The following is a 25719-nucleotide window of genomic DNA, read 5'->3' on the forward strand; positions in this document are numbered from 1 at the left end:
TACAGAATTGACAAAAATAAAATTGTGCAGTCATGGTCCTCGTGTCATATCTGCTTCAGTTGATTTACTCTTAAGAGCCTTGATGTTCTGAGTGATTCAAATGGTTGCTAGTGTATCACTTAGAACTAACCAAAAATGGGCCTCAAATTGAAAGTGGAATTTTAGACATTTGTACCTTACAGAATTTTCTCAGAAAAAAAATTCATGGCTCTAATTTTGTCAGAAAGGGGGGGGGAAATGATTCTAATGTACTATCAGTATGTAAAATCATAAGATGGAAATTATAATTGTGTAAAATGGGTCTTTGGTAATTTAGAGTACACTTTAGAGTGTTTCGGACTATAAAGCCCCTTTTAAGCTAGATGTCTGCCTTGTATAACATAGTCCACAATTTTGCTGATGAAAAACTTTATAGTCCGAAACATGCAAAGTTTAATCTAAATTACCTTTTACACATATTAAACAATTGCCATTGCCATCTTAGAGTGTAAAATCCTAATTTTGTCTTGTCATTTTATTTCCCAGCCTGACAATTATTTCAATGCAAACTGCTCCTTCTGGAACTACTCAGAGAGAACTATGATGGGATATTGGTCTACCCAGGGCTGCAAGCTGGTTGACACTAATAAAACTCGTACAACGTGTGCATGTAGCCACCTAACCAATTTTGCCATTCTCATGGCCCACAGGAAAATTGCAGTAAGTATTTGCACTTCTAATTAGTATCAGGGAAAAAAACCTCAGAGATTCAAAACAGCTTGTATTGTAGTCCTGTTTCTTAGGTGCTTATCGTAACTAAAAGCAAATTACACATGAATTTCTAATATTTTCTACACTATCCATATATTTTAAGAAGTAGTATCACTCTGTTATTGTGTTTTTTTTTTTTTTTTTTTTTTTTTTTGGTACAAGGGATTGAACTCAGGGCCACTCTACCACTGAGCCACATCCTCAGTCCTATTTTTTTATGTCATTTTTTAAATTTTTAATTTGTTATATATGACAACAGAATGCATCACAATTCTGATTGCACATATAGAACACATTTTCATATCTCTGATTGTACACCCCAGTCCTGTTTTATATTTTGTATATCTATCACTGAGTTGCTTAGTGCCTGGCTGTTGCTAAGGCTGGCTTTGAACTCGTGATCATCCTGCCTCAGTCTCCTGAGCTGCTGGGATTATAGGCGTGTGCCACCGAGCCTGGCTGTTATTGTTTCTTCTTAAAATCATGCTCTCCAATGTCACTTCATGTAATTGTTGGAACTAGGGGTTTAAAAACTGAATACCAATGGGTCACACAACAAACAAAAGACTAAAATTTAGCATGCCCTTCCCATTTCAAATGTTGGAATCTCCTTTTAAGACTTTGACCACACACTATGTAAAGTTTCATATTTTGAAAAGCCTGAATGACATCAGGAATACATCTTGATATTTCTTCTTATGAGGAGAATGTTAGTGAGAAGATAAAAAATACCTTCTGAATTATAGAATTAAAACTCAGGTTTATTGTTTACTCAATAAACAATACTGTTTTCATACTGTTAGCTCTCAGTATGAAAGCATGTAGAAACCCAAAGAGAAAATGAAATTAAAACTTGGCTTATGTGTGTTATCCTAGAAAATCTTTACAATGTTGATTATTTTTAATCATAATCAAGCATTTTGTATTTTTTCATGAAAATGTTTTCTGTGTTTTTGCAGGTAATTATTCCGATCATTATTTTAAAATATTTGTGCTTTTGAGTTATTTTCTAGGGAATGTCTTCCTCTTTCATAAGTCATTCTTCATCAGTATTATAGTCAATGAGATAATAATCTCTTTTTAGTAATGAGCCCTGTTTTAGCTCACATGGATATTATTCTTCAGAGTTCAATATTCAACAAACTGTTTTACTTCTCGTTAATGTTCTGTAGGAATACTAGTGTTCTTCATGTCTTTTTATTTTATAGTATAAAGATGGAGTTCATGAATTACTTCTCACAGTCATCACCTGGGTGGGAATTGTCGTTTCCCTTGTATGCCTGGCTATCTGCATCTTCACCTTCTGTTTTTTCCGTGGTCTACAGAGTGACCGTAATACTATTCACAAGAACCTTTGTATCAACCTTTTCATTGCTGAGTTTATTTTTCTAATTGGCATTGATAAGACAAAATATACGGTAAGCACCTGTTAAGATTATTGACCTTGGATCTTTGAAAATTCTTTAAATAGGTATGAATTTGTGTATGAGGTTGCTATTAATTGTTGACATTATAGTTTGTTAAAACTGACATGGTGATATTGAAGTATAATTTGTAATTAATTAAAAAACAGCTCAATCATGAAGTAATATTATGAATTAATTTATTTTGTTATTAAGGTACAATTTTGTTTTCTGGGTTATTAAGATATGTAATTTGAATAGAAGAATGCTAGGGTACTGAAAATATACTAGTTTTTAATTCCTATTGTGCTTACATAGTCATTCTGACTAGTGAACTTCTTCATATTTAGAGCAATGTATTTGTTATCTTGAGGTCTCAATTGTCAGAAACAGAATTTAGTTAGTTAATACATCATCCTATATTCTTCTGTGTTGGGATGAATTTAAAGAATGTTCCATATAAGATAGGACAATAATCCTACTTAATTAAGGCCAGGGTATTTATCACTAGAATAAGCAGTTTGAATTTTTGTTCTATAAAACATAGAAATAATATATTTTTCGCAAGTATTTTAGAAAATATAAGACTTATAAAGCAAATCATAGACAAGCAGAATAGTTAGATTTTATAATGGATAATTTGAGAAGACATTAAGATTTGTTTTCTATTTGATATTCAGTTTGACCCAAAACAGTAATATCTTACCCCGATGAAATCTAGCACACTTGCTGTTATTCTATGCAAGTGTTATATTCTTCATGTTTGGCAGTGTTTTTTAACTTTTGTTTCCAGTTATGAAAAGTGATATCCAATTTTTTTTTGAGAGAACAGTAGTTTTAAGTAAAGATGTGTTTATAAAAAACAGGATTTGTGTGTGAGTATTTTATAGTTTTAGCAAGCTATTTGTATTCATAAGTTTTCTCTCTCTCTCTCTCTCTTTTTTTTTTTTTTTTTGTTCTTTCCTTACAGATTGCATGCCCAATATTTGCAGGACTTCTACACTTTTTCTTTTTGGCAGCTTTTGCTTGGATGTGCCTAGAAGGTGTGCAGCTCTATTTAATGTTAGTTGAAGTTTTCGAAAGTGAATATTCAAGGAAGAAATATTATTATGTTGCTGGTTACTTGTTTCCTGCCACAGTGGTTGGAGTTTCAGCCGCTATTGACTATAAGAGCTATGGAACAGTAAAAGCGTAAGTAATTGCAAGCGACCTGAGTGTTTTTCAAGTGAATAATTTTTTAAAGCCTGTTAGCTGTCAGTGAGGGTCCCTGACAGACTAAAATAGCATCTGAAAGCTTTATTGGTAAGAGAATGGGCATGCCGTGCACAAATTACAATCAAGTCTTTTGTAATTTTCTAGGTTCAGAGGATTTGTACTCTAGTGAGGCAGATTCTACATTATGGACTTTCTTTTTAACACAAAAGATTGACCTGAAACAAATTGAAAGAGTAAATAAGTTTTTGGCCTTAGAAGATATTAAGTAAAAATTCTTCTGAACTTAACGCATCTGACAGGTTTAACTACTCAGTTTTAAGCTAATGCTTCATTAGCTCTCTTTGTGCAGCCGACCCTGTAGCTAACTCTTGTTCTGAATGGTGACACTAGCAGCACATTCCATCCCATATGTTTAACTTTGATAATATTTTATGAGGCAGTTAGAAAAGGATTAAAATAAGTCTCTGTCTTTCATTTATAAAAATATAGTTATTTACAGAAAGTAACAGAAGGTAGACATGGCCATGTTTCTAAGGATTTTATTTTATTAGGGGCATGAATGTGCCTTCCAATTCTGTTTATTTTTTTTTTCCTTTGATAAAACTAGTTATATGAAGACTCTTTTGGAGTAGAGAAAGCTTTTTGACTGTAAAGATGATGAAAAACAAATAAAAGAAATTCAGCAGGGATTCAAGGTTATATCAAAAATGAACCACTAAGTAAAGTATGTCTTAATAAGTTAATGCATCATTTACTGTAATTCTCTGCAAGTTCTGTGCTTTGATTTTTTTCCCCAGTATTTTTCCTTTCCTAATGAAGGCATATTTATGCTGTTCTGTTTCATAACAAATATGACATCTGAACATTTTTTTCCTTGTCTGTTTCATAGGGTTAAACACTTTATTTCAGATAGATCTGAAAGGCAAATTTTGATGATTACATATAGCACTTTAAAATGATGAGGCCATTTGGAATTTGAGATTTCAAATCTTTCTTAATAAGATTAAGAGTCCTTAAGGATTTAGGGGTGGGTGGGATTATTTTTTTCCCTGTATAAGCATAATTTTGTATGCTTTTATCAGGTAAATAACTTGAAATGGAAAATGGCAGGTTGAAGTAAATTGCTGTCCTTTGTTAAATTCGCGCCAACTCAGAATTATTAGAATTGTTCTTGTCCATAGTGAATTATCAAAAGCAAATTTAGAGATCGTTTTGTGTTTGTTAAGTTTTAAAAATTTATTTTTCTTGTGATGTTAAATATCCAGTGAGGCTACTTGATACATATTCTTTTGTTTTCAAAACAGTTGCTGGCTTCGTGTTGACAACTATTTTATTTGGAGTTTCATTGGACCTGTCACCTTCATTATTCTGGTAAGAAGACTCTGTTTTCCCTTTCGTTTTAGCTGCTACTTTAGAAATATTATTCAAAAATAACTTAGTTTATGGTTAATTTATGTATTCAAAAATTATATGGACATTCTATGTTACAGGATAATATTATTTATTATATTTTAAATATTACATCATTATCGTGTTTATACACTTGCTAATTAACTTTCTGAAAATCACATCTACTGAAAAATAGTATTTCCCATTTCTAATTAATTGTGTCAAAAAATCTAAAAGAAATACTTATAAGCCATGTTATGAATTAAATGAATGTTTTAGAAAAGTGAATTAACATTATCTTAATTGTTACCTTAATGTCAACATAGTAATTTAGTAGTTGAAGTGAATGTCCATACCCTAAATTGTTTTAAGACATATTAAAGTTTAAAAGTTTAGATTAATAGAGGACTGTTAAGCGAATTTTAAACTCATTAAGAATAAAATAAATTTTTTTAAGACTTAAAATACCAAACAAGGACTGGGGATGCAACTGGTTTTTAAGAATTTTTATTTTTAAATGAATTTGATACAAGTTAAGATTAGTAACATTAAGGTTTTTTAAAACTTCTTACATTATCCTTAGTCATACTTCAATTATACTAAAATCAAAAGAATATAACTAAAGCATTAAGAATTGGTATTGTTAATCATATCTATTTAATAACTAGAAAACAAGTTGAAACACAAGCTTTAATATTACCTTTATCTTTTTATTGCTATGTTCAGGATTTTGTTTCTTTATTTCAAAAAATTGGCACATGAGCTTCTTATGATATTTTTATAGTTAATTTGTGTTTCCTAAAGTTTGGAAAACCTTTTAGTAGTTGAAGGAAACTTTAAACCACTCAAGTGTATGTGCATTTTTATTCTCATTAAAATTAATTATTTTCAACAATTATATTTACAAAGCAAAATAAAAATACGAGATGGATGTTTATGTGAATTAAATCAGTAAAATATTCTCTAGTGTTCTTAGGTGAGCTAATTTCTTATCAGAATTATTCAATCCAGATAACTATTTCAGTTTTTATTCTTAGTGTGTTTATGTGAATACAGCCTCAGTTTATCTTGAATTAATGACAGACAATTGACATGAAGAGGTATGATCTTTAAAACCACAGGCTTCTCTTTTCCCCTAAGTCCTTGGCCAAACACATTTATACTTTGGAAACTATAAAGACCACTTTAGGGATATTCACACTATAAAAATGTCATATGTTTACTTCTGTTGTACTGAAGTTTTATTTTATATTTATAAAGATAAGTACCGACTTTAAAACATTAAAAAGAAAAAGACATTTTATTTGGCAAAAGGAGCTAATGTTCACACATACTCAGCTTTGAGGAAGAAAAGAGGTAAAACACATTTTATTTGTATTACCCATTTAAAAAGACAGCCTCATATTAATTAGACTCTTATTATTATCCTCTACCAAATCCTTTAGGCTGAGATGTGTGTAGGGCTTTTAGAACATTTTCCTGAACTTAAAAACAAACAACAACAACAACAAAAAGAAACCAGCAGGTAGCAATCACAGTATACACCTCCTTGGAATTCTTCTCCTCAGTTGCCTTGCCTTCTAATCCTCCCAACACACAGTGAAACTAAGTGTGGTACAAGAGTGCCAAGCAATCTTGCAAAACACCATGTAACCTAAACTAAAATATAATTGTACAGCATAAGCTTGCTGAAAATACACTTACCTACATTTATTCTCTGACAATACATTTAAAACTCAATTCAGACATACATCTTAATAATATAAACTATATTGTATACTATTCATTTATGTTCTATTCTTGTAACAAAAAATAGAAAATATAGTGGTGCATTTCCAGCTTTTTTGAATTGAAACCATTTAACTTCCTAGTCTTAAATAAGTGTACATTTTTAATAATAATGTTCTATGAAGAAAAATAATATGCTAAGGAAGATAAAACTTCCCACTTCTGCATCTCTATAGAATGTCTTGCCTACAGGCACTGGAGTTATTATATCTATGAGAAAAGTGCTGGTAAGTAATGAGCAGTGGGAAACCATTAGTATGCCTGAAATGGTTTAATGAAAGCTTGGATCATGACACGTCAGGAGCTGTTCTTATCATTTGGACAGCTCCATCTGCATCATTAATAATTAATTCAGTTCAGTAAGAGTTCAGCTCACACACTCATTTAGAAATCTTCTTCAGAGAACACCTCTCTGGCTGCTAGTCCCAGAGAGAAATAGGTTTCTGCTTGGCTAATAGCAAAGATCTAGAGATACAAGTACAGTTTTAGAGTTGCATTTGCCAGGTAGCAAAAGCTCCAGGGAGGACAAAAAGGGTCAGAACATGTGCAGTTCAGCTAGGTTACTTCAGAGTGGTGTTTCTGTTCTTCTGTCTTATCATATCCATGTCAGCACTGCAAGCTGTGGAATGAATTTTAAGCTGCTAAGCTCAGACGGATGTGATTCAATTGAGCAGGTTGATGACCATAAAGCAAACTGTGCTCTCCTATAATCTGTGGTACCTTTTTCTTTTTTATAAACTTCTTTGTATTTTTATTTTATCAAATGGGTGATTTTTAACTATGCCATGTTATTAAGCAGCATTGGATTTTTTTTGTAGCAAACTTTTCTGGCAGGCTATTTTAATAATTATTTTTGCAATTATTATTTGGGAAGTGTTGAAAGAATGATATTGGTCAGTGGATCAGAAAGAATGCCCTAGTTTGGTGATTTAGTCTTTTTAGCTATATAAGGGGAAAAATATTTTTTTCTTCTGGATTTACTCCCACCCTTTCACATAGTATTCTATGAAGACATTCCCACCAATCTATTTATACCTGCACACATACAGGCATAGACCAGAGTTAATATTTGATTAATTTTTGACTGAACAAATTGCTTCATCTCTAAAATTAATCATGAGCTTATGGGTTGACATACATACCTAACATAATCCTAATAACCTATACTTAAGGGTGACTTCTATGTGAATAATTGAGTAACTACATGTACTTACCTGGTTAGACAAATCTTTGTGTGTGTAAAAAGTTGATAGCTCCAACTTTTTCCTTTCTGACTTACACATAAAACCTTCCAACCTATCTTAAAATGTTATGTTTAAACTGAGTGGTGTTTAAAGACAGAGGTAAAAACTGACCTCCTTGGGGTGCAGGTGAGAGGAACAGCAATTGAATGATGTCTGTTCTCTCCCTTCATCTGCTTTCCAGTGACAAATAGGGGAAACTCTCTCTGTGTGATTAATTTTTAAATGTATACCAACGACAGGAAAATATATTGAGGAAAAATAAAATAAGAAGGAGAAAAAAAATCACTTATTTTAACCATAAATAAATAAATAAATAAAGGAACAGGGAGGGAAGAAGGAAATGAATGCCCACCTGGAAAGATCTATGAAGAATTATATCATGAAGAAAATGCAAAGAAACTAGGAACTCGGGTTTGCAGACTGAAGTTTAAAATCAGGTGTTTTGTCTGAAAGTGAATATTGTGGATTATAGAATTTATCAAAGATGTTTCTATTTGCTTCTTTATCTCTTTTTTTTCCTATTGTTGTATTTTAAGAGAACTAGAAAGAAAGGGTGGTGAGAATCTATTGAAATATATCCCACAAAAATGATAATTCTTACCTCCTGAAAAAGATCATAACAACAATATTTATTCTGTGAAACGAAAATTTAACATTATAATTTTTTAAGCATTGAAAAAATAAGAGAATTGTAAAACCACACTTTAAAAAGATGTATTTTTGCTTCAGTATTTATCCTACTTGTTTCCAGGAAATATTTCACTTCCATATGCTGTTGGCAGTACCATATAAAATTGTTTAATATCTATATGGTATAAGTATTCCATTTTTCTAATAAACTAGTAAATAGTTCATGTCAGTGAAATTTTAGGTTTTTTTTTAATGAAATGGGGAAACACTCATTTTAGGATTTTTTTTTTTGCCATCTTATTTTAGAGTTATGACTTGAATGCTTTTTTTCATACTTTGTTTTGAAATGATGAAATGTTGTCTTATTAAGTGTCATTGATTTGTTATTTTTATGCTTTCTATTTCATAGACTAAATTTGTGCAGGGTTTAACTAAATTTCTTGAAAACCTGTGCATTGATTGTAATGGTTATTTTTAGTTTCTTTACATTGGAAAATTTATGAACATTTGGAAAATCATTTGAGTACAAAAATCCTTTGAGGGTTTTAGGATTATTTTCCCAGTATTTTTAGTTGTTTTTAAAGAAACTCCTTTTAAGTCTTCTTAATGCAATCAATGCTAGCTGTGTGAGAACAGCTTTTTAAAACTTTAGTTTTATATTCACATTTGGGATTTCTGAATTTGTGTAGTATTTAGTTATACAAGAATGTAACTGACATAACAAGCTTTAGAGAAGACACAATGGACAGTTAAGCATTCAGGTTGACTAGTAGGGAGAAGGGTGAGCATTCAGGTTGTGGAATGGTGGAAGTTTCCAGAGGAAATGGATTGTTAGTTAACTCTGGTCAGTCCATCAATTGGAAGTCATTCCAAGAGTACCCCTGTTATGCAATTCAGGGTTTCTTTGAGGCAGTATTGTATATATTAATTGATTATTTATTTCAACCTCATTTATCATTGCTTGTTCACTTTTACATTGGCTTCTGCTTTGAAGAAGCAGAATCTTGGTTTTGTTTTGTTTTGTTTTTTAATAGAATCAGTATATCTGTTGTTCAAAGACTCTTAACTTTCCTACCCAGAACAAATTGGTTAATTTTATTTGGAAATACTGTGGGCTGTGGAGCCAGACCACAGTATATTGAATCTCAACACTGACATTATAATAGCTAAGTAATCTTTGGGAAGACACATCTCAATAATTTGTAAATTGGGCATACAAGACTGTCTGCTACCTCTGGCAGTAGGACTATAGCTGGCTTTTCCCCCCTGAGATTTTATATATTTTCTGAACTTGTTGATATTTTAAATAGAAATAAAACATATTTTGTTTAAAACCTCAGTTGAGTGAAGGGAATGAAAGAGGAGAAAAGTAGCCAACAGTGTATGCTTTAAGGATTAAATGATAATTTTTTTTTGTGTGTGTGTGTGTGTGTGTGACATATTCAACTGGGCTATTTTTCATTCTTAACTAGGAAAAAAATGTCTTTAACATATATAAGCTTTAATTATATTTCCCTATAGGTAGATCTTAATTTCTTATTTCAGTTTTATTGAAAAATGTTTTTATTCTTAGACTATTTTTTTTTTTTGCCTGATTTTGTTCACTGAAAAAAATATTGTTCTGCTAAGTTCATCCCTGGACTTTTCTACTCATTTTATTTTTACAGCATACTTTACACAATCCACATTTCTTCACATTTACATTCATTACTCTATGTATAATTGTAAACATTGTGGTAGATAATAAATAGCCTTTTTGCTTTCTATCTTGTTCCTAAGACGAGGAGAGGAAATAATTAATATGCTTAGAAAGTAATGAATAACAAATTATGGCCTTATATATTTTGGGAAATTAATAAAGGGGAAGGGGAACCCTATATCTAGAAATCTGCAATAAAAGAAATGTTTGTATTAAGACATTCAAAAAGAAGTGGAAACAGAGTGAAGGATTTTAACTGAATCTGTGAAGCAGATGGGTGGGTATCAGTTTGTTTACATGGGTTTTGGTTTGTTTTTAAGATATTTATGCAGTTCTTCCTTTTAACCATTCTTCAATTATTACTAGTTAAGGCTGCTGTTGTATAAGCTATAGGAATAATAACATGTTGATTTTGTTTATTTTTTAATTAGAGATACACTTTACCATAATGCTTTTAAAACCTAATCAATATTTACTGTATTATCAAATGGTTCTCTTAAATTAATTTCTCAAAGGCAGAAACTGTCTTGTATTCACAATACAATCAGCATATCTTATGTAGAGCAGTCAGGACAATAAATATTTGTTGAATGAAATGTATTATATTGTAACATCCCTTAAAATTCAAGCATATATTTTGTGACTTGCTGTAATAATCTTTAGCAAATAAAGCAAAAATAAAATGTTTCTACAATTTTACTTATGTTAAGAAATTAATCTTTAAGTACTTTAAAACAAAAAGCTGCTTTTTTCCTCCAGTAATTAACATGGAAGGGTAGGACACTGTCTGCCAACATGTATAAGTTAGGCCCATTAACCTCATTTTATCCTGTAAAGAATAAGGCATAGTACACAAAATGATAAAGAGCTTGGATTAAAGCTTTTGCTCTGTTCCCAAACTTATCTTTATAGGAAGGACTTAGAAAGTTTAATTTATTGTCCTACATAAACTTTCCTAATTATAAAAGTTAGAAGCAGTGATGGATGAATAAAATAATGTTATCATTTGATCATGTGTCATTGTGACTCGATAAAAAAGATCATATTACTGTAACAAAGTTGTGTTGATTATCTGTTCCCAAGGAATTGAATTCATCTCCACCTACAGTGGGTCCTTATAAATATACCATTTGAGCTGTTACTAAATCATATAATGTTTTAGTCTCTTTTAAAATAATAATCCAAAACAAAAGTTAAAAATCCAGGAACACTATAGTTTAGTTCTATTTTTAGAACATAAAAGTGGAATTGCCACCTTTCCATAGTTCTGCCAGGTGCCGGTAGAAGCAAATACAAATTACCAACCTTTGTCTCTCCTCAGACCTTCTATGTTAGATTCCATCTTCCTCAGGTTGATTTTGTTTGCATCTAGATTCACAGCATAGCAGAATGTTTAGAACTGAAATAACCTTTTGTCAGAATTTACCAATTTGCATGTGACAAAAAGATACAGGAGAAAAAGGACTCATGGTTAAATAATGACTAAGTAATGGTTAAATAGGACTATATATATATATTTTTAAAATTTGTCCTCATCTAGAAGAGTTTTCATATTTTATTTCACTTTCTCCTCACAATGACCTTAGAAAGTAGGTTGTGCAGATGTTATTAATCTCATTTAATTAATCAAAATCAAGAGCTAGACTCTTATCCAAGTCTTATGATTCCAACCCAGGGATTCTTCCTGAAGCTGATGTAAATGGTCCTTCTAAGAAATTCACTTCAGTATTTATTCCATGGGTTTTAGGCTCTGGAGTATATGTAGCTAAAGAGACTAATTTAGGTTTGGTAATTTATTTAATCATTACCACATGATGCTGACTCATTAAGGTTGCAATTTCATGTCAAATGATCTATTGAAGAATTGATCATATGGAGCGTGTTTTACATAGACCGAAGTTGATCATCACATACCTAAATTCTCTCCCATATCCACATACTATTGATGCATTAGTTCGTTAACTATATTTGGAAAAAAAAAAGTTTTTACTTTCTTTATAGTGATCCAATTCTTTCTTTATTTGTTATAACAGTTAAATATCATCTTCCTGGTGATCACATTGTGCAAAATGGTGAAGCATTCAAACACTTTGAAACCAGATTCTAGCAGGTTAGAAAACATTAAGTAAGTATTTTGTATTTTAATTTTAGCACTTGACAAGCTAAGTAAAAGATATTCTCCACAGGGAACACAGGTATTTTTGCCTTCTGTCAACTGTAGAAATTATTCAGAATGAAGTTTTACTGATCAAGGTTGAGTCTCACTGTTAACTATGTTACAGACATGGGTCAAAAGTTAGATAATTCTGTCTTGATTTAGAATGAAGAAATTGTTTTAGTAGCTTTGTGGAAATTTCATATCACTATAGCAATTTCATTTGAATTGAAAATGCAATTCAAAATGATGTTCTTGTTTGCATGGCTGATAGGATTTTATTAAGTTTGTTTTGTTAAATGACTTTTTGATTTAAGGATTCTAAGCAGTTTCTCCTCCTAATCCTGTTTTCCTAAGAGAATTTACTCTATTACTATTGTTAATGTGAAGATGATCTGTTGTTTTTATGCTAATTAAACAAATGTTTACTTTATCTCACTAGTGTTATTGCAATATTCTATCAATGGAAAAATGCTATCTAATTAACGAAAAATTGATAGCTGTTGATTCATTAAATCATCTTATGGAGGTATTTTCAGAGTTATTTTAAAAAATATGAGTGTTAATTTAGAACTTGAGGTATTCAAGTTATAATGGGATTGTGAAAATACTTTTAGAGTAAAAAAATGGCAGATCTATTGTAAGGGTAAATTTAAAAAAAAAAAAAAAGATGTTTTAGATAGGTTAGTGCCAGCTTCATTGCATGTTGCATGGTAAGAGAGAGAGCTAATCTTTAGCATCTCTCTCTTTTCTTCCTTTTCCTCTTTCTGTCTTCTCATCTACACCAGTAATTACCGTGTTTGTGATGGCTACTATAATACGGACTTACCTGGGTAAGGTAGAACCCTACATTAACAAATTTATGGCATGATTTATATTTTTTACAAATCCGTCAATATCATGAATTGCCCTTAATTTTTATAATTATTTTGGAATATCTAATTTGCTATAGTATTTTTAAACTATAATATGCCTTTATTTTTTAATTGCTTGCCTCTGCATTTTGACTTTCTTAATTTTGACTAATTTATATAATATATAAATGCTTTCTTATTACTTTCTATTTTAATTCTGTCTAATAATTTTGTTTCTCTTTTCTGCTTATAATGCTTTCTAGCTATGAAGATAATAAGCCATTTATCAAGTAAGATCATTAGTTAGACATGGAATGCACTGACTTTAATTCCTTCTCATTCCGCCCTATTTTCTACAGTTCTTTTCTCCTTAAGCTATTCATGATGAAATCTCTCCAAAATTATTATTATTTTTTTTATTATTATTTTGAAGTTGTCCTCATGTTTTTACCTCATTTCAGCTAGGCTTCTTCATGCTTTAGTTATAAAACCTTAGGTTCACCTAAGACTAGCTCATAGACTTTGAAGTTTAGGTACTAAAGTGATTATCTGCCATTTAACCTTTCTGTCTGTGTCACATTATTCAGTGTCATATGAGTAGACCACAGGAATAAAAATATGTTAGTAAACTAATTAAAAACTCCTTAATTTCTTTAACCAAAATGCACATAAACAGCAATAAAGTCCTGGGGGTTATTTTACAATCTGTATTTTAAAGTAGTTCGATACCTGTGTATTCTGGAGTAAGAAAAGGTCATGCCTGCTGTTGCGGTTTTCACCGGAGGCTGCAGTACTAAATGCTGTTGTTCTTTTTTAATCAATGAAAGGATAAAGACAAATGCTGTTGAGTTTGAATGTGAACATAGAGAAAGTCAACTGCTACTACTAAAATGTTAATAAATAAGTGTAATATTTTTTTCCCTCATTGAACCTGTTAAAAAATTCAATTTGTTTTTTCAGGTCTTGGGTGCTTGGTGCTTTTGCTCTGCTGTGTCTTCTTGGCCTCACCTGGTCATTTGGGTTGCTTTTTATTAATGAGGAGACTGTTGTGATGGCGTATCTCTTCACCATCTCTAATGCTTTCCAGGGAGTGTTCATTTTCATCTTTCACTGTGCTCTCCAGAGGAAAGTAAGTGAATGAAAACACCTAGGGCCTCAGCTTGCTCATTCTGTGACTTGAAAATAATAGGTGTAATAGAGAAGTTACAGTGGGCGTATTGCTAAATAGCATCATATTTTTTTATTATAAGTTAATTTTAATACCTATCTGGAAATTCAGGCTTCACATTATAAAGTTGAACAATACCAGTCATCTTTTGGGAAGGTTGTAAACCAGATTATTTATGTTAAGATTTCTTCTTTGCTAGTAGGGTCTGTAGAATATTTTACTCACAGAGTATACAAGATTAAAAAAAAAAAAGTTAAATTTATTTCATGCTCACTAACAGGAATGCACTAGTCCTAAATGAAATTGAGTGTAAGAATATATCATGTCAATTTTAAACACACCAGGCATATAAAAAATTAATGCTAATGTTCCTTTTGAGTAATTTTGAAAGATTTAAAAACCAATAATTTAGACCTCATGTCCTACCTAGTATTTTGTTCTGACTTCATGTTAAGTGAATTCAGCAAAAAGGATTCAAAAATTAAAGTTAAAAGGAAAAACTTCAATCTGTAGCAAGACATAAGCCTAAGAGAATCTCTTAGCTGCCATTGGAGTTTAAAATTTCTGTGCCTTTCACAAGGTATCATCCTTTCTGTCTGCATATCTAATGTAGTCTTTTTATTCTGTTATTACTAGTTGGTCACTAAATTGAACAGAGAAATAGAATTGTGAAAGTGAAAACTATTATGTTTTCAGTCCTGACAAGATGATAGTGTTGTTACTTCCATCAGTTTTGAATAAGCTATAATTTTGAGATAATGACAGTGGAATGTGCAATACTGACAGATAATGTACATTCACAGCAATATAGGCATTAGGCAAAACCAACACTGGAGGGTATTATTTGGATAAAATACCATTTTGATTGCCATTGTCTTGGTTATACAGCATTTTGGAACAGTTAATAGCCATTAAATGTGTGGAAAATTTTTGTGAGGTATCATGTGTTATTTAATAACAGTGAACTCTAACTTTCTAAACATTGTACAAGGATAACCTTAGTAACTACTTTAGTTTTTATTTATTTCTTATGTACATGAGCAGTCTGTGCACAAGCCTATGATGACATATTCATCATTTCTGGATTATTGTGCCAAACAGTTTTGATATAATGCATTGACTTAACAGAGAAAGGGTGAAACAGTAATTATTTCTTCATATAGTTATGTGTGCTAATTGAACAAGGAGATTTTAACATGCTTTTTTCCTTAACAACTGCATTTTAAAAGTATCCTGATGCACTTGTTTTGACATGTTCTCCTTATTCTAGGATACATCCTATTGGGTACTACCAGTGTAGATTGTTAAAAATATGACATAAAATGGTTACATTAAAATCATGGTTCTTACTGCTCGAATTGAGCATATTTAGGCCAAGAAAATGCCTTCAAAGCTCAACCACATTGTTATTTGCTTTAATAGATATAATTAAATAAACCAAGAAAAAAATGCAAGTACACTTAGATTTAAAAGATCATCTGGTGACTTCAATTTTCTAATTTTGAAAGGAATAAGTGTTAAAGTCATGGTCTTTACAAGTGGATTACTGAGTTGTGAAAGGGGAAAGGCTTCTTGAGTATTTGGGGAATTTTTTGTTTGTTTTTTGATTTTTGTTATTGTGGTGGTAATCTACTAGAAAAAAAATTTTTTTTCTTCTGTAATTTTTCCCTGTCCGTGTTGTGATTTCAAAGGCTGGCTCTAATCTACAATAAAACATTTCTATGCTGATGTAACTGTACACAATCCAGCACCCTCTGCCTTTCTCCCAATTCTGTACTGTTCCAGAAGGGTAGTTCTTTGGACTCCATTTTTTTTCTTAATATTGTTTTTAGTTGTTGATGGAACTTTATTTATGCGTACGCTGTGCTGAGAATCAAACCCACTGCTTCTCAAATGCTAGGCAAACGCTCTAACACTGAGCTACAACTGCAGCTCTGGACTCCACTTTTTAAAGGTTGATTTAAACTTCCTTTTAGACCAAACAGTTTTCCTCTCCATTCATATATGCAGGATCCAGTGAGAAAGGGAAATTACATGGGTAACTCATTAATGTGAATGGAAATAGCTTTTTTTAAATAGTTTTGGTGAGTGCGAATGAAGTGAGTAGACATCTTTAGATGCTCCATACTAAATGTTAAAGCTAGGCATATCAGAAAATGAAGAAAACGTTCTGTTTTGATCATTGGCAAATGTATCAAAGTACTTTTTTTCTTTGTTCTTATGCCAAAGAAGTCTTGTCATTACAAAGAGGTTACTGGCAAAACTCTGCAATCTAGTCAAAGAGGTTTATGTATTGACCTAATAAGAGGACGTGAAGCATGTAAAACTTAAATGACTGAATTACAGATTGAGTAAATATAATCAAGCAAGGAATATACAAACTGTTTGTCCGATTTTCTTAGCCCCAGATAAAATGAAGCCACTAGTTGTATAGGCAGAATAAGACTTTAAATACATTGCTATTGAATTAATAGCTAACATTCAGATAATAGTAACAACAGGTACAAAGTATGTCCACATGTTATACAAAGTTTTAAAGATCCTACTAGCTAATCAAATGGTCAGAGATATTTCTCTGATAGGATTTTAGCAATTTCAGCTGAACTTGATTTTGAAATTTCAATTTATTTTTTCTGCAGATATGTCATGGTCCTACTTTAATTTTTCTTGGTTGTCTTCACTCTTCATTTAATTAAAGAGAGAAGCAAGTATATGTTTATCTCAATCCCATGGTCTCATGATTATTCATTGCAGGTACGAAAAGAATATGGCAAGTGCTTCAGACACTCATATTGCTGTGGTGGACTCCCAACTGAGAGCCCCCACAGTTCTGTGAAGGCATCAACCACCAGAACCAGTGCTCGGTATTCCTCTGGCACACAGGTAACAAAGGGTTTGACAGCATCTTTAATTAACCTTATTTATAGAAAGCCTTTTGGGACATGTTCTGTTTAGATGCACTAATTGTTTCCTCATTATAATGATGCAGGTAGTAAATGCTTGCTTTTTTTAGTATTCTGGTTTTAATTTCTTCTTAAATATGTACTCAAGGTGTTTATTTAGGTGTAAACATCCTTTTGGAGGAAGCGTGTCCTTTAAGAAGTGAATCCTAAATAGTCCATATTCTAAGGACGTATAGCACAGCATTCATAGCAGTCACTCAGTCAGCATTTGTTGAATAAACAGTCATCTCAACTTTTTATAAAAAGTCAATTAAATAACACACTTTCAAGAGTGGAAGATTAAATACCCTTTAGTAAAAGGCAAGCAATAGGGCAGCATAGATGTCCTTAGTTTTGGACCCAAAACAGCACACATTCTGTAAAAGGCCAACTGATAATCATACACAGATTGTCTAGGATGAAGCTTTGTGTGTTTTTAATAAGGTGAGCTTGGGAAAACTAACATATGTCTTGCTATTTTATATTAATAGAGTCGTATAAGAAGGATGTGGAATGACACTGTGAGAAAACAATCTGAATCTTCTTTTATCTCAGGTGACATCAATAGCACTTCAACACTTAATCAAGGTCAGTTATTAGGAAAATTTTAGTTTACAATATACAATACAAATTTTGGACTTTTTGCCAACTTAGAATAATTCTAGACATAGTATAATTCTAAAGTGCTGAACTTTTCTCTCATGGGTATATATATCACACGTTCTTAAACCTGTTTACTTTGATCATCACTTATTAAAGTACATATAAATTCATTTTCTTCAATAATGTAATGCAAAAAATATAACTTTAAACTCCACACTATCAGAAGGCTGGAAAAAAGTAATTATTAAAAGCATACTTTGCCACAGATTAAAATGTTTTCCTCCTTTCTAAACAAGACATTTATGAAAGGGTTCTTCTTAAAATATTAAAATAAATTAGAGTAATCACTATTCATGTAAAACAGTGCTGATTTTACAGTGAAAATGGCAAAATTTTTGTAAAATTATTTTATGATTTTTCAAAAACTGAAAAGTAAACTTTAAAAGACTTATAGTAAGTCTTTATAAACAAAGTTAAAATTCATGAAAGTTTGTATAGTAACTTTTTCCATATTGTTCAATGTGTCTATAGAGGCAACTTTAAATTTGTCATATAAATCAATATAATTCTGGAAAAGGAACTAATTTAGCAACAATTTAGGTCACAAGCACATGCACACACAGGTATTCCTGAATAATAACTTAATACATATCAATCTAGTATGAAAAAAACATATGATTGTGTTGATCCTGGAAAGGTAATTTATTTAGGTATTTTCAGTTTTGAAGTATTGATTTAAAACACATTTTAAATTGTTGACATTGTTCTGGGAAGATTCTAGTTTAAAATGAAGAGTGGAGTATGTGTAACATCAAAACCAACTTGAATTTGAAGTATTTTTTAATTGAATAGGTAGAATTTATAATTTATCCATTAGAATGAGAGAAATGTGCATCTATTCCATTGCAGTGGTGTTTTACCCAATTCTGTTAAGATGAAGATCAAAAAGTAAATGAAGTACTCAAAGATTCATTTTTGAAACCTGGCAAATGAGATTATAAAACACGAATTCTTGTTATATACAATTTGTGAATCATCCAATGATTCATTTTAGAGTTGTTTTCCCCCTCGGCATGTACGCTTTTGCATTTACTAAAGGAAGCTTTTTGCAGTGTGTCATAATTTTTACCTGTTTGTGAAAGTTGTTTTTCTTCCTGCTTGTATCAAAGTTGGTATTAACACAGATGTTTTCATGAGGGATAATCCCACACCTGTAAATCTGAAAGTTTGAGATTCCCTCCTCTGGGCCTCCGTGGTGAAGTTTTTAATATTAAGCAGTAACATCTTGAAACATAATGTTGATCTCTATGCATTTAATTGCCATTTTTGTTTAACAGTGATTTTGTATAAATTAGTAAATGTCATCCTTAGCAGGTGTTTACTTGGGGGATTTAGAAAGCACCTGTGAGTTACTGAAATTTAACTTCCCTCTCCCCTTTCTCCTTCAAATTAGTAGTTCAAATACAGTCAGAAAATTTCAACAGATTTTCCATTGCCAACTTGTCCACTACCCTGATGAATTAGGGGAAAAAAAAAAATATATATATATATATATATTGCAACTGTAACACTAAAATAAGAAAACTGATGTATTTTTTTTCTGTTTTTGTTTTTTGTTTTTTTGTTTTTTTTTGCTTTAGGAATGACTGGCAATTACCTACTAACAAACCCTCTTCTTCGACCCCACGGCACTAACAACCCCTATAACACATTGCTCGCTGAAACAGTTGTATGTAATGCCCCTTCAGCTCCTGTATTTAACTCACCAGGTGTGCTTACACTTAACAAATAAAACTACCTTTCTTTGCTGCTAAACACAGCTCTTATCTTTGCCCTATTTCTAAAATTCTCAAGTTGCCGTAATATTTATTATTATTATTATTACATCCTTAATTTCTCAATTTAAAAAAATTATGGTATTGCCCATGCCAGGCTTCTAAAACTGCACTATATTATAGTAAAAGTTCAATCATGATAGTATTTACAATAATGATCCATGTTTTTAACACAGGTGGCATAAATCTTAATATATTATTACAGGACTGACATCACATGGTCCGAGAGCCCATCTTCAAGATTTATATCATTTAGAGGTATAATATCTATATAATATGTTGTTCAGTTGACTCTAAAGCTTGCTGACAAAATTGCTTCTGGAATGAACTAGTTATAATTATTTGGATGTCTGGGTATAGAAAACTACATCCAGAATTGTCAATATAACCGAACTATAGTATAGTGCAGCTTTATGGTAATTTTTCTTAAGGAAACTTATGAGAATAGAGTTAATATTAGTCAAGTTTATACTAATAGTTTTTAATTGGGGGAGGGGGAGAGATTATCACTAACCTATCCTGTTTATTATACCAATAGCTTATTTTTTAAAAAATCATATATACTTAATATTAAAATCTCTGAGATTTTGGGGGAAAGTTATATAATTACTGCTATCATATAATCTCTATTTGTGAATAATATTTGCCACTAAATTGAACCCAGAACTTGGTTTCTTTTTTTTTTTCTTAAAATTCTTTTTAACGTAACTGCAGCTTCTCTTTTCATTCTCTTGTTTTCTTACTTCCTTATGCTTTCCTCTAGCAACCTACAGAGAGACAAGTATGGGAGTAAAACTTAACTTTGCCTATCAAATGTAAATTTTTTCAGCATGATTTTTAACGGGCACAATTAAAACATTACTAGCAGTCATGAAGTAGACTCAGCGGGCAAGTGGTTCACAATTTGCAACTAAAATGTTGCCAGATTTTTAAACAGTACATCTATCTGTACTTCCTTTTGTCAGTAATAGAGGTCTGTAGCAAATGCTGTCCATACTTAAGTACATGCAATGCTGAAATAATTTGCTCTATAAAGCCTGAAGTACTGTCAGCCAAAATGCTTAATAATTGACTTTATCATTTCTGCATTCCCACAGTCATCTTGCTACAGGCTGTGGAAAGTCTTCAAGTGAATTACCTGAACTTGGGCAGAAAAAGATGCCTCTTCAAAACCAGAGAAGCCTTAAATCTGCAGTATATCATAGAAAACACCTTTTGGATTTTATTCAGTATATTTCTTACATTTCTTAAAGCAGTGATAAAAAGAAAAGAAAATGTTTGAAAACATTGAACCTCTGCAAAGGAAACAAATGCTAGCATGTTATCCGTATGTCACCTGTGACTTACAGTGCCAAATGTGTTCTAATGGTAGAGCTTACAATTAAAATTGTGGCACATAGGAATTTATAAACTAGAAAATTGTGTCAAGCCAGAGGAAGCCTTACAAATAACTATCATAATTTCATTTTGTTATCACCTGAAGCACGATGAAAATTGAATTGTTAATCTTTCAAATGTAGAAGTTGGGTCAGAATTTTGAGTTTTTGTGTTTTCTTTCTTTCTTTTTTTTTAATAACATAAGTAACAAATATAATATTCTCCCCCATATTATTATTTCTGCTAATGATAATTTAGCCAACAACTGTCAGACACTTATTGGTCATGAAATTTGTGTCATACGGAGAATTTGTATGTGTTTTCTGTAAGAAATTGAGTTTTCTAGGATATCTGCAGCTTTAAGAGTGAGGGAAATTTCTTATTCTTTTCCAAGAATTAAAATTTTTTCCTAAACTCCTCCAAGCCTTGCATACAATGCAGCAGCCTCACAGTGGTCAGTTTCATTTCAATAACATCATTTCATTCTTTTTTTTTTTTTTAAACAGATCTATCTGTAGACAAGTGATTTTTTTTTTTTTTAATTTCCTTCCAGGATTTTGAGAATGAATAGCTCAACCTTCCATTGTGTAGATCATTTAATTTTCTCTTTTATTTTCCCATTTGCTTGAGAAGCACTGTGATGTCCTAGTTTACATGTTTATGTGTCTGTAGAAAATACAACTGATTCATCAGAATAGAGCATGTTACCATGTTTTTTTTCCTCCTAAACTTCCTTCCATATCTCAAGCAGATTATCCAATCTTTCATTCCGTTAGAAATAAATATATATTAGCCAAGGCTGACACCCTTCTCCCATTCCATAGTTAATATCTATTCTCGGTTTAATTTCTGTGACCCATACTTAAGAAATCTCTAACATTTCTGCGTTTGACCTCCATGCCCATGGTGCTTATGGGCTGATCTTGTACAGTAGACTCTGCTGGTTCATTCGGTACTGTCACTGTGACTGATGCAGACTGCAGGGCTGCAGGCAAACTTTGACCATTAGAAGCCTGGGGCCATTACTATTAGATTATTAGTACCAAAATAAATTAAAATAAATACTAAATGTAAAGACTGCTATTGCTGGTAATCTAATTTGTTGAACCCTTGCTCTGACTAAGTTGCTGAGAAGCTTAGAAATTCTTCATCATGTTACAATAAATCATTTTACTTTCTTTTATATATCAGCTACTCTTAGGCCAGATAGCCTGAGCAGACAGACATGATGTGAGTTGTCCAAAGTGAGTCATTCCACCTGCCGTCTATCGTGTTGTTGGATGGTGCTTGTGGGCCCTCGGTCCAGTCAGTATGAGAGATGGCTGTCTCTGTTTAACATGATTTCTTTGTATCTGTCCATTTTTTTCATTCTTTTTTTTAAATTTCATCTTCAGACAAAGGAAATGTTAGAATGTTGTTTTAAAAAGTTGCTTGCCAATTATGTGGGTTTATGTTGTACATTTGCCTTTCGGTTTTGTATGTGACTTATTCCTTTTTAATTTAGTGTTGTTTAGGACAAATTCTGTTAATTTTATTTTTATAAACCATAGTCTTGTACTGAAAATGTAAATGTCACTAATAAATTGCTTTGCATTAACTATGCAAGGGCATGGAGTGAAGTCTTTTTCATAAGAGTGTCAGAGATTTGACCCAAAAAATCATTGAATAACTACCGTCTCTCCAAAATTGATAAAGTAATATTCTGTATGCCATTTCCCTCCCTGGAAAACAGTATCAATTTTTTTTTAACACTTTTTCCTGTTATCTAAGGGGTTGCAACTGTTTATAGTTGGGAATGCAGGAAAGCGTGACACTTTTTAAGTGCTGGCTTTCAAATACAACTTTGTCCTGAACGACATTAAAACGTTTTGTACAAAAGAAATAAAGTTTCTTCAGAAAGAAACAGAGGAAGTAATGGTAAACTCCCCCTTTTCTGTTCCAGGACATTCACTGAACAATGCCAGGGATACAAGTGCCATGGATACTCTACCGCTAAATGGTAATTTCAACAACAGCTACTCACTGCGCAAGGGGGACTACAACGACAGTGTGCAAGTTGTGGACTGTGGACTAAGTCTGAATGATACCGCTTTTGAAAAAATGATCATTTCAGAATTAGTGCACAACAATCTTCGGGGCAGCAGCAAGACTCACAACCTCGAGCTCACACTCCCGGTCAAGCCAGTGATCGGAGGCAGCAGCAGCGAAGATGATGCTATCGTGGCAGATGCTTCATCTTTAATGCACGGCGACAACCCAGGGCTAGAGCTCCATCACAAAGAACTCGAGGCCCCACTTATTCCTCAGCGGACTCACTCCCTTCTCTACCAACCCCAGAAGAAAGCGAAACCCGAGGGAACTGACAGCTATGTCTCGCAGCTGACCGCGGAGGCGGAGGATCACCTGCAGTCCCCCAACAGAGACTCTCTGTACACAAGCATGCCCAACCTTAGAGACTCACCCTATCAGGAGAGCAGCCCCGACATGGAAGAAGACCTCTCTCCCTCCAGGAGGAGTGAGAACGAGGACATTTACTATAAAAGCATGCCAAATCTCGGAGCTGGACGGCAGCTTCAGATGTGCTACCAGATCAGCAGGGGCAATAGCGATGGTTATATAATCCCCATTAACAAAGAAGGGTGTATCCCGGAAGGGGATGTTAGAGAAGGACAGATGCAACTGGTAACAAGTCTTTAATAGTACAGCTAAGGAATTCCAAGGGCCACATGCAAGTATTAATAAGTAAAATAAAGACTCCTTTGGCCCTGTGCAGCTCTCCCTCCAAGTCTGCTTGAAGAGATGACTCTGTTGACCTGTGGTTCTCCGGTGTAAAAAAAAAAAAAAAAAAAAGATGACTGAACCTTGCAGTTCTGTGAATTTTTATAAAACATACAAAAACTTTGTATATACACAGAGTATACTAAAATGAATTATTTGTTACAAAGAAAAGAGATGCCAACCAGGTATTTTAAGATTCTGCTGCTGTTTAGAGAAATTGTGAAACAAGCAAAACAAAACTTTCCAGCCATTTTACTGCAGCAGTTTGTGAACTTAATTTGTAAATATGGCTGCACCATTTTTGTAGGCCTGCATTGTATTATATACAAGACGTAGGCTTTAAAATCCTGTGGGACAAATTTACTGTACCTTACTGTTCCTGACAAGACTTGGAAAAGCAGGAGAGATATTCTGCGTCAATTTGCAGTTCACTGCAAATCTTTTACATTAAGGCAAAGATTGAAAACATGTTTAACCACTAGCAATCAAGCCACAGGCCTTATTTCATATGTTTCCTCAACTGTACAATGAACTATTCTCATGAAAAAAATGGCTAAAGAAATTATATTTTGTTCTATTGCTAGGGTAAAAATAAATACATTTGTGTCCAACTGAAATATAATTGTCATTAAAATAATTTTAAAAGAGTTTGAAGAAAATATTGTGAAAAGCTCTTGGTTGCACATATGTTATGAAATGTTTTTTCTTACACTTTGTCATGGTAAGTTCTACCCGTTTTCACTTATTTTCCACTGTATACAGTGTTCTGCTTTGACCAGTTAGTCTTTATTCTTACATTTAAATTTCTTATTGCCAAAAGAACAAAGTGTTTTATGGGGAGAAAACGCTTCAAAGCCAGTTCTGCCATGCCTTGCACAAATGTGGTGAAATCTAGAAAAGATTGTGTGTCATCCTTCTGTTTATTCTTGAACAGAGGGCAAAGAGGGCACTGGGCACTTCTCACAAACTTTCTAGTGAACAAAAGGTGCCTATTCTTTTTTTAAAAAAAGAAAATAAAACAAATATTACTCTTCCATATCCCTTCTGCCTATATTTAGTAATTAATTTATTTTATGATAAAGTTCTAATGAAATGTAAATTGTTTCAGCAAAATTCTGCTTTTCTTTTCATCCCTTTGTGTAAACCTGTTAATAATGAGCCCATCACTAATATCCAGTGTAAAGTTTAACACGGTTTGACAGTAAATAAATGTGAATTTTTTCAAGTAGTTAATGTGCACTTTTATATATGATACATAATTGGCTTTAACACATTGATCCTTTCCCACTCCTTCCTCCCCTTGGTTGAGGTGACTTCATAGTTTAGGTAATCCATGGATATGTAAAAGAATACCATTAAGTTGCCTGTTCATTCTTCATGTTAAAGGATTACATATGCACAAAATCTGGCAGATAACTTTTCAATAGGGAAATATACTAGAAGTATTTTTTTGTTGTTGCTTGCACCCAAACTAAAAATAAATACATAAATAAAGGAAGGTTTGGGATTTCTACCATCACATTTGGGCATCATAAATTTTTTTTCTTAAATTGATTTTTCAGCAGTATATTGAGAAATTCCTAAAACATACTTTTACAGTTTGAGGATTATTAGTATCTCTATAGACAGCTGTGAATGACAGTATTTCTTATCATTGAAAGGTTTTGCTCCAAGTTCAAAAATCATATAATTGAATCTCAACAAATAGATTTTTCCTATTTATATCATGAGCATTTATTCCAAATTCTTCTAAAGCTTAGTGGTTCTCTCAAATGCTTCTACCAAGTTAGAAATCACTTTTTTTAAAAAAATGTGGGCATACTTGGACATGCCTATTGAATTTTAAAAGAGTAAGGAAGAATTTTAAGTATATACTCATATACTTAAAA

The 25719-nt window shown here is 32.2% G+C and overlaps 1 protein-coding gene across 5 annotated transcripts in view; it reads left to right on the forward strand.

Annotated features, from left to right (window-relative positions):
- Adgrl2 (adhesion G protein-coupled receptor L2) overlaps window positions 1–25514 on the forward strand; it is a 184023-nt gene extending 158509 nt beyond the window's left edge. For 3 of the 5 annotated variants that reach the window (XM_077791513.1, XM_026405090.2, XM_026405091.2), the window contains 9 exons: window positions 526–699; window positions 1959–2168; window positions 3124–3344; window positions 4673–4739; window positions 12152–12243; window positions 14088–14256; window positions 17050–17178; window positions 17729–17825; window positions 22995–25514. In XM_077791513.1, the coding sequence (XP_077647639.1) occupies window positions 526–699; window positions 1959–2168; window positions 3124–3344; window positions 4673–4739; window positions 12152–12243; window positions 14088–14256; window positions 17050–17178; window positions 17729–17825; window positions 22995–23749 (1914 nt within the window). In that variant the 3' untranslated portion in view covers window positions 23750–25514. Of the gene's footprint in view, window positions 1–525; window positions 700–1958; window positions 2169–3123; window positions 3345–4672; window positions 4740–12151; window positions 12244–13061; window positions 13107–14087; window positions 14257–17049; window positions 17179–17728; window positions 17826–22994 lie in introns of all 5 variants that reach the window. The other 2 variants (XM_077791515.1, XM_077791514.1) reach the window with 2 other exon arrangements.
- Window positions 25515–25719: the final 205 nt, after the last annotated feature.

This window comes from Urocitellus parryii, chromosome 11, assembly GCF_045843805.1.
Source record: "Urocitellus parryii isolate mUroPar1 chromosome 11, mUroPar1.hap1, whole genome shotgun sequence".
NCBI classification, from domain to species: domain Eukaryota; kingdom Metazoa; phylum Chordata; class Mammalia; order Rodentia; family Sciuridae; genus Urocitellus; species Urocitellus parryii.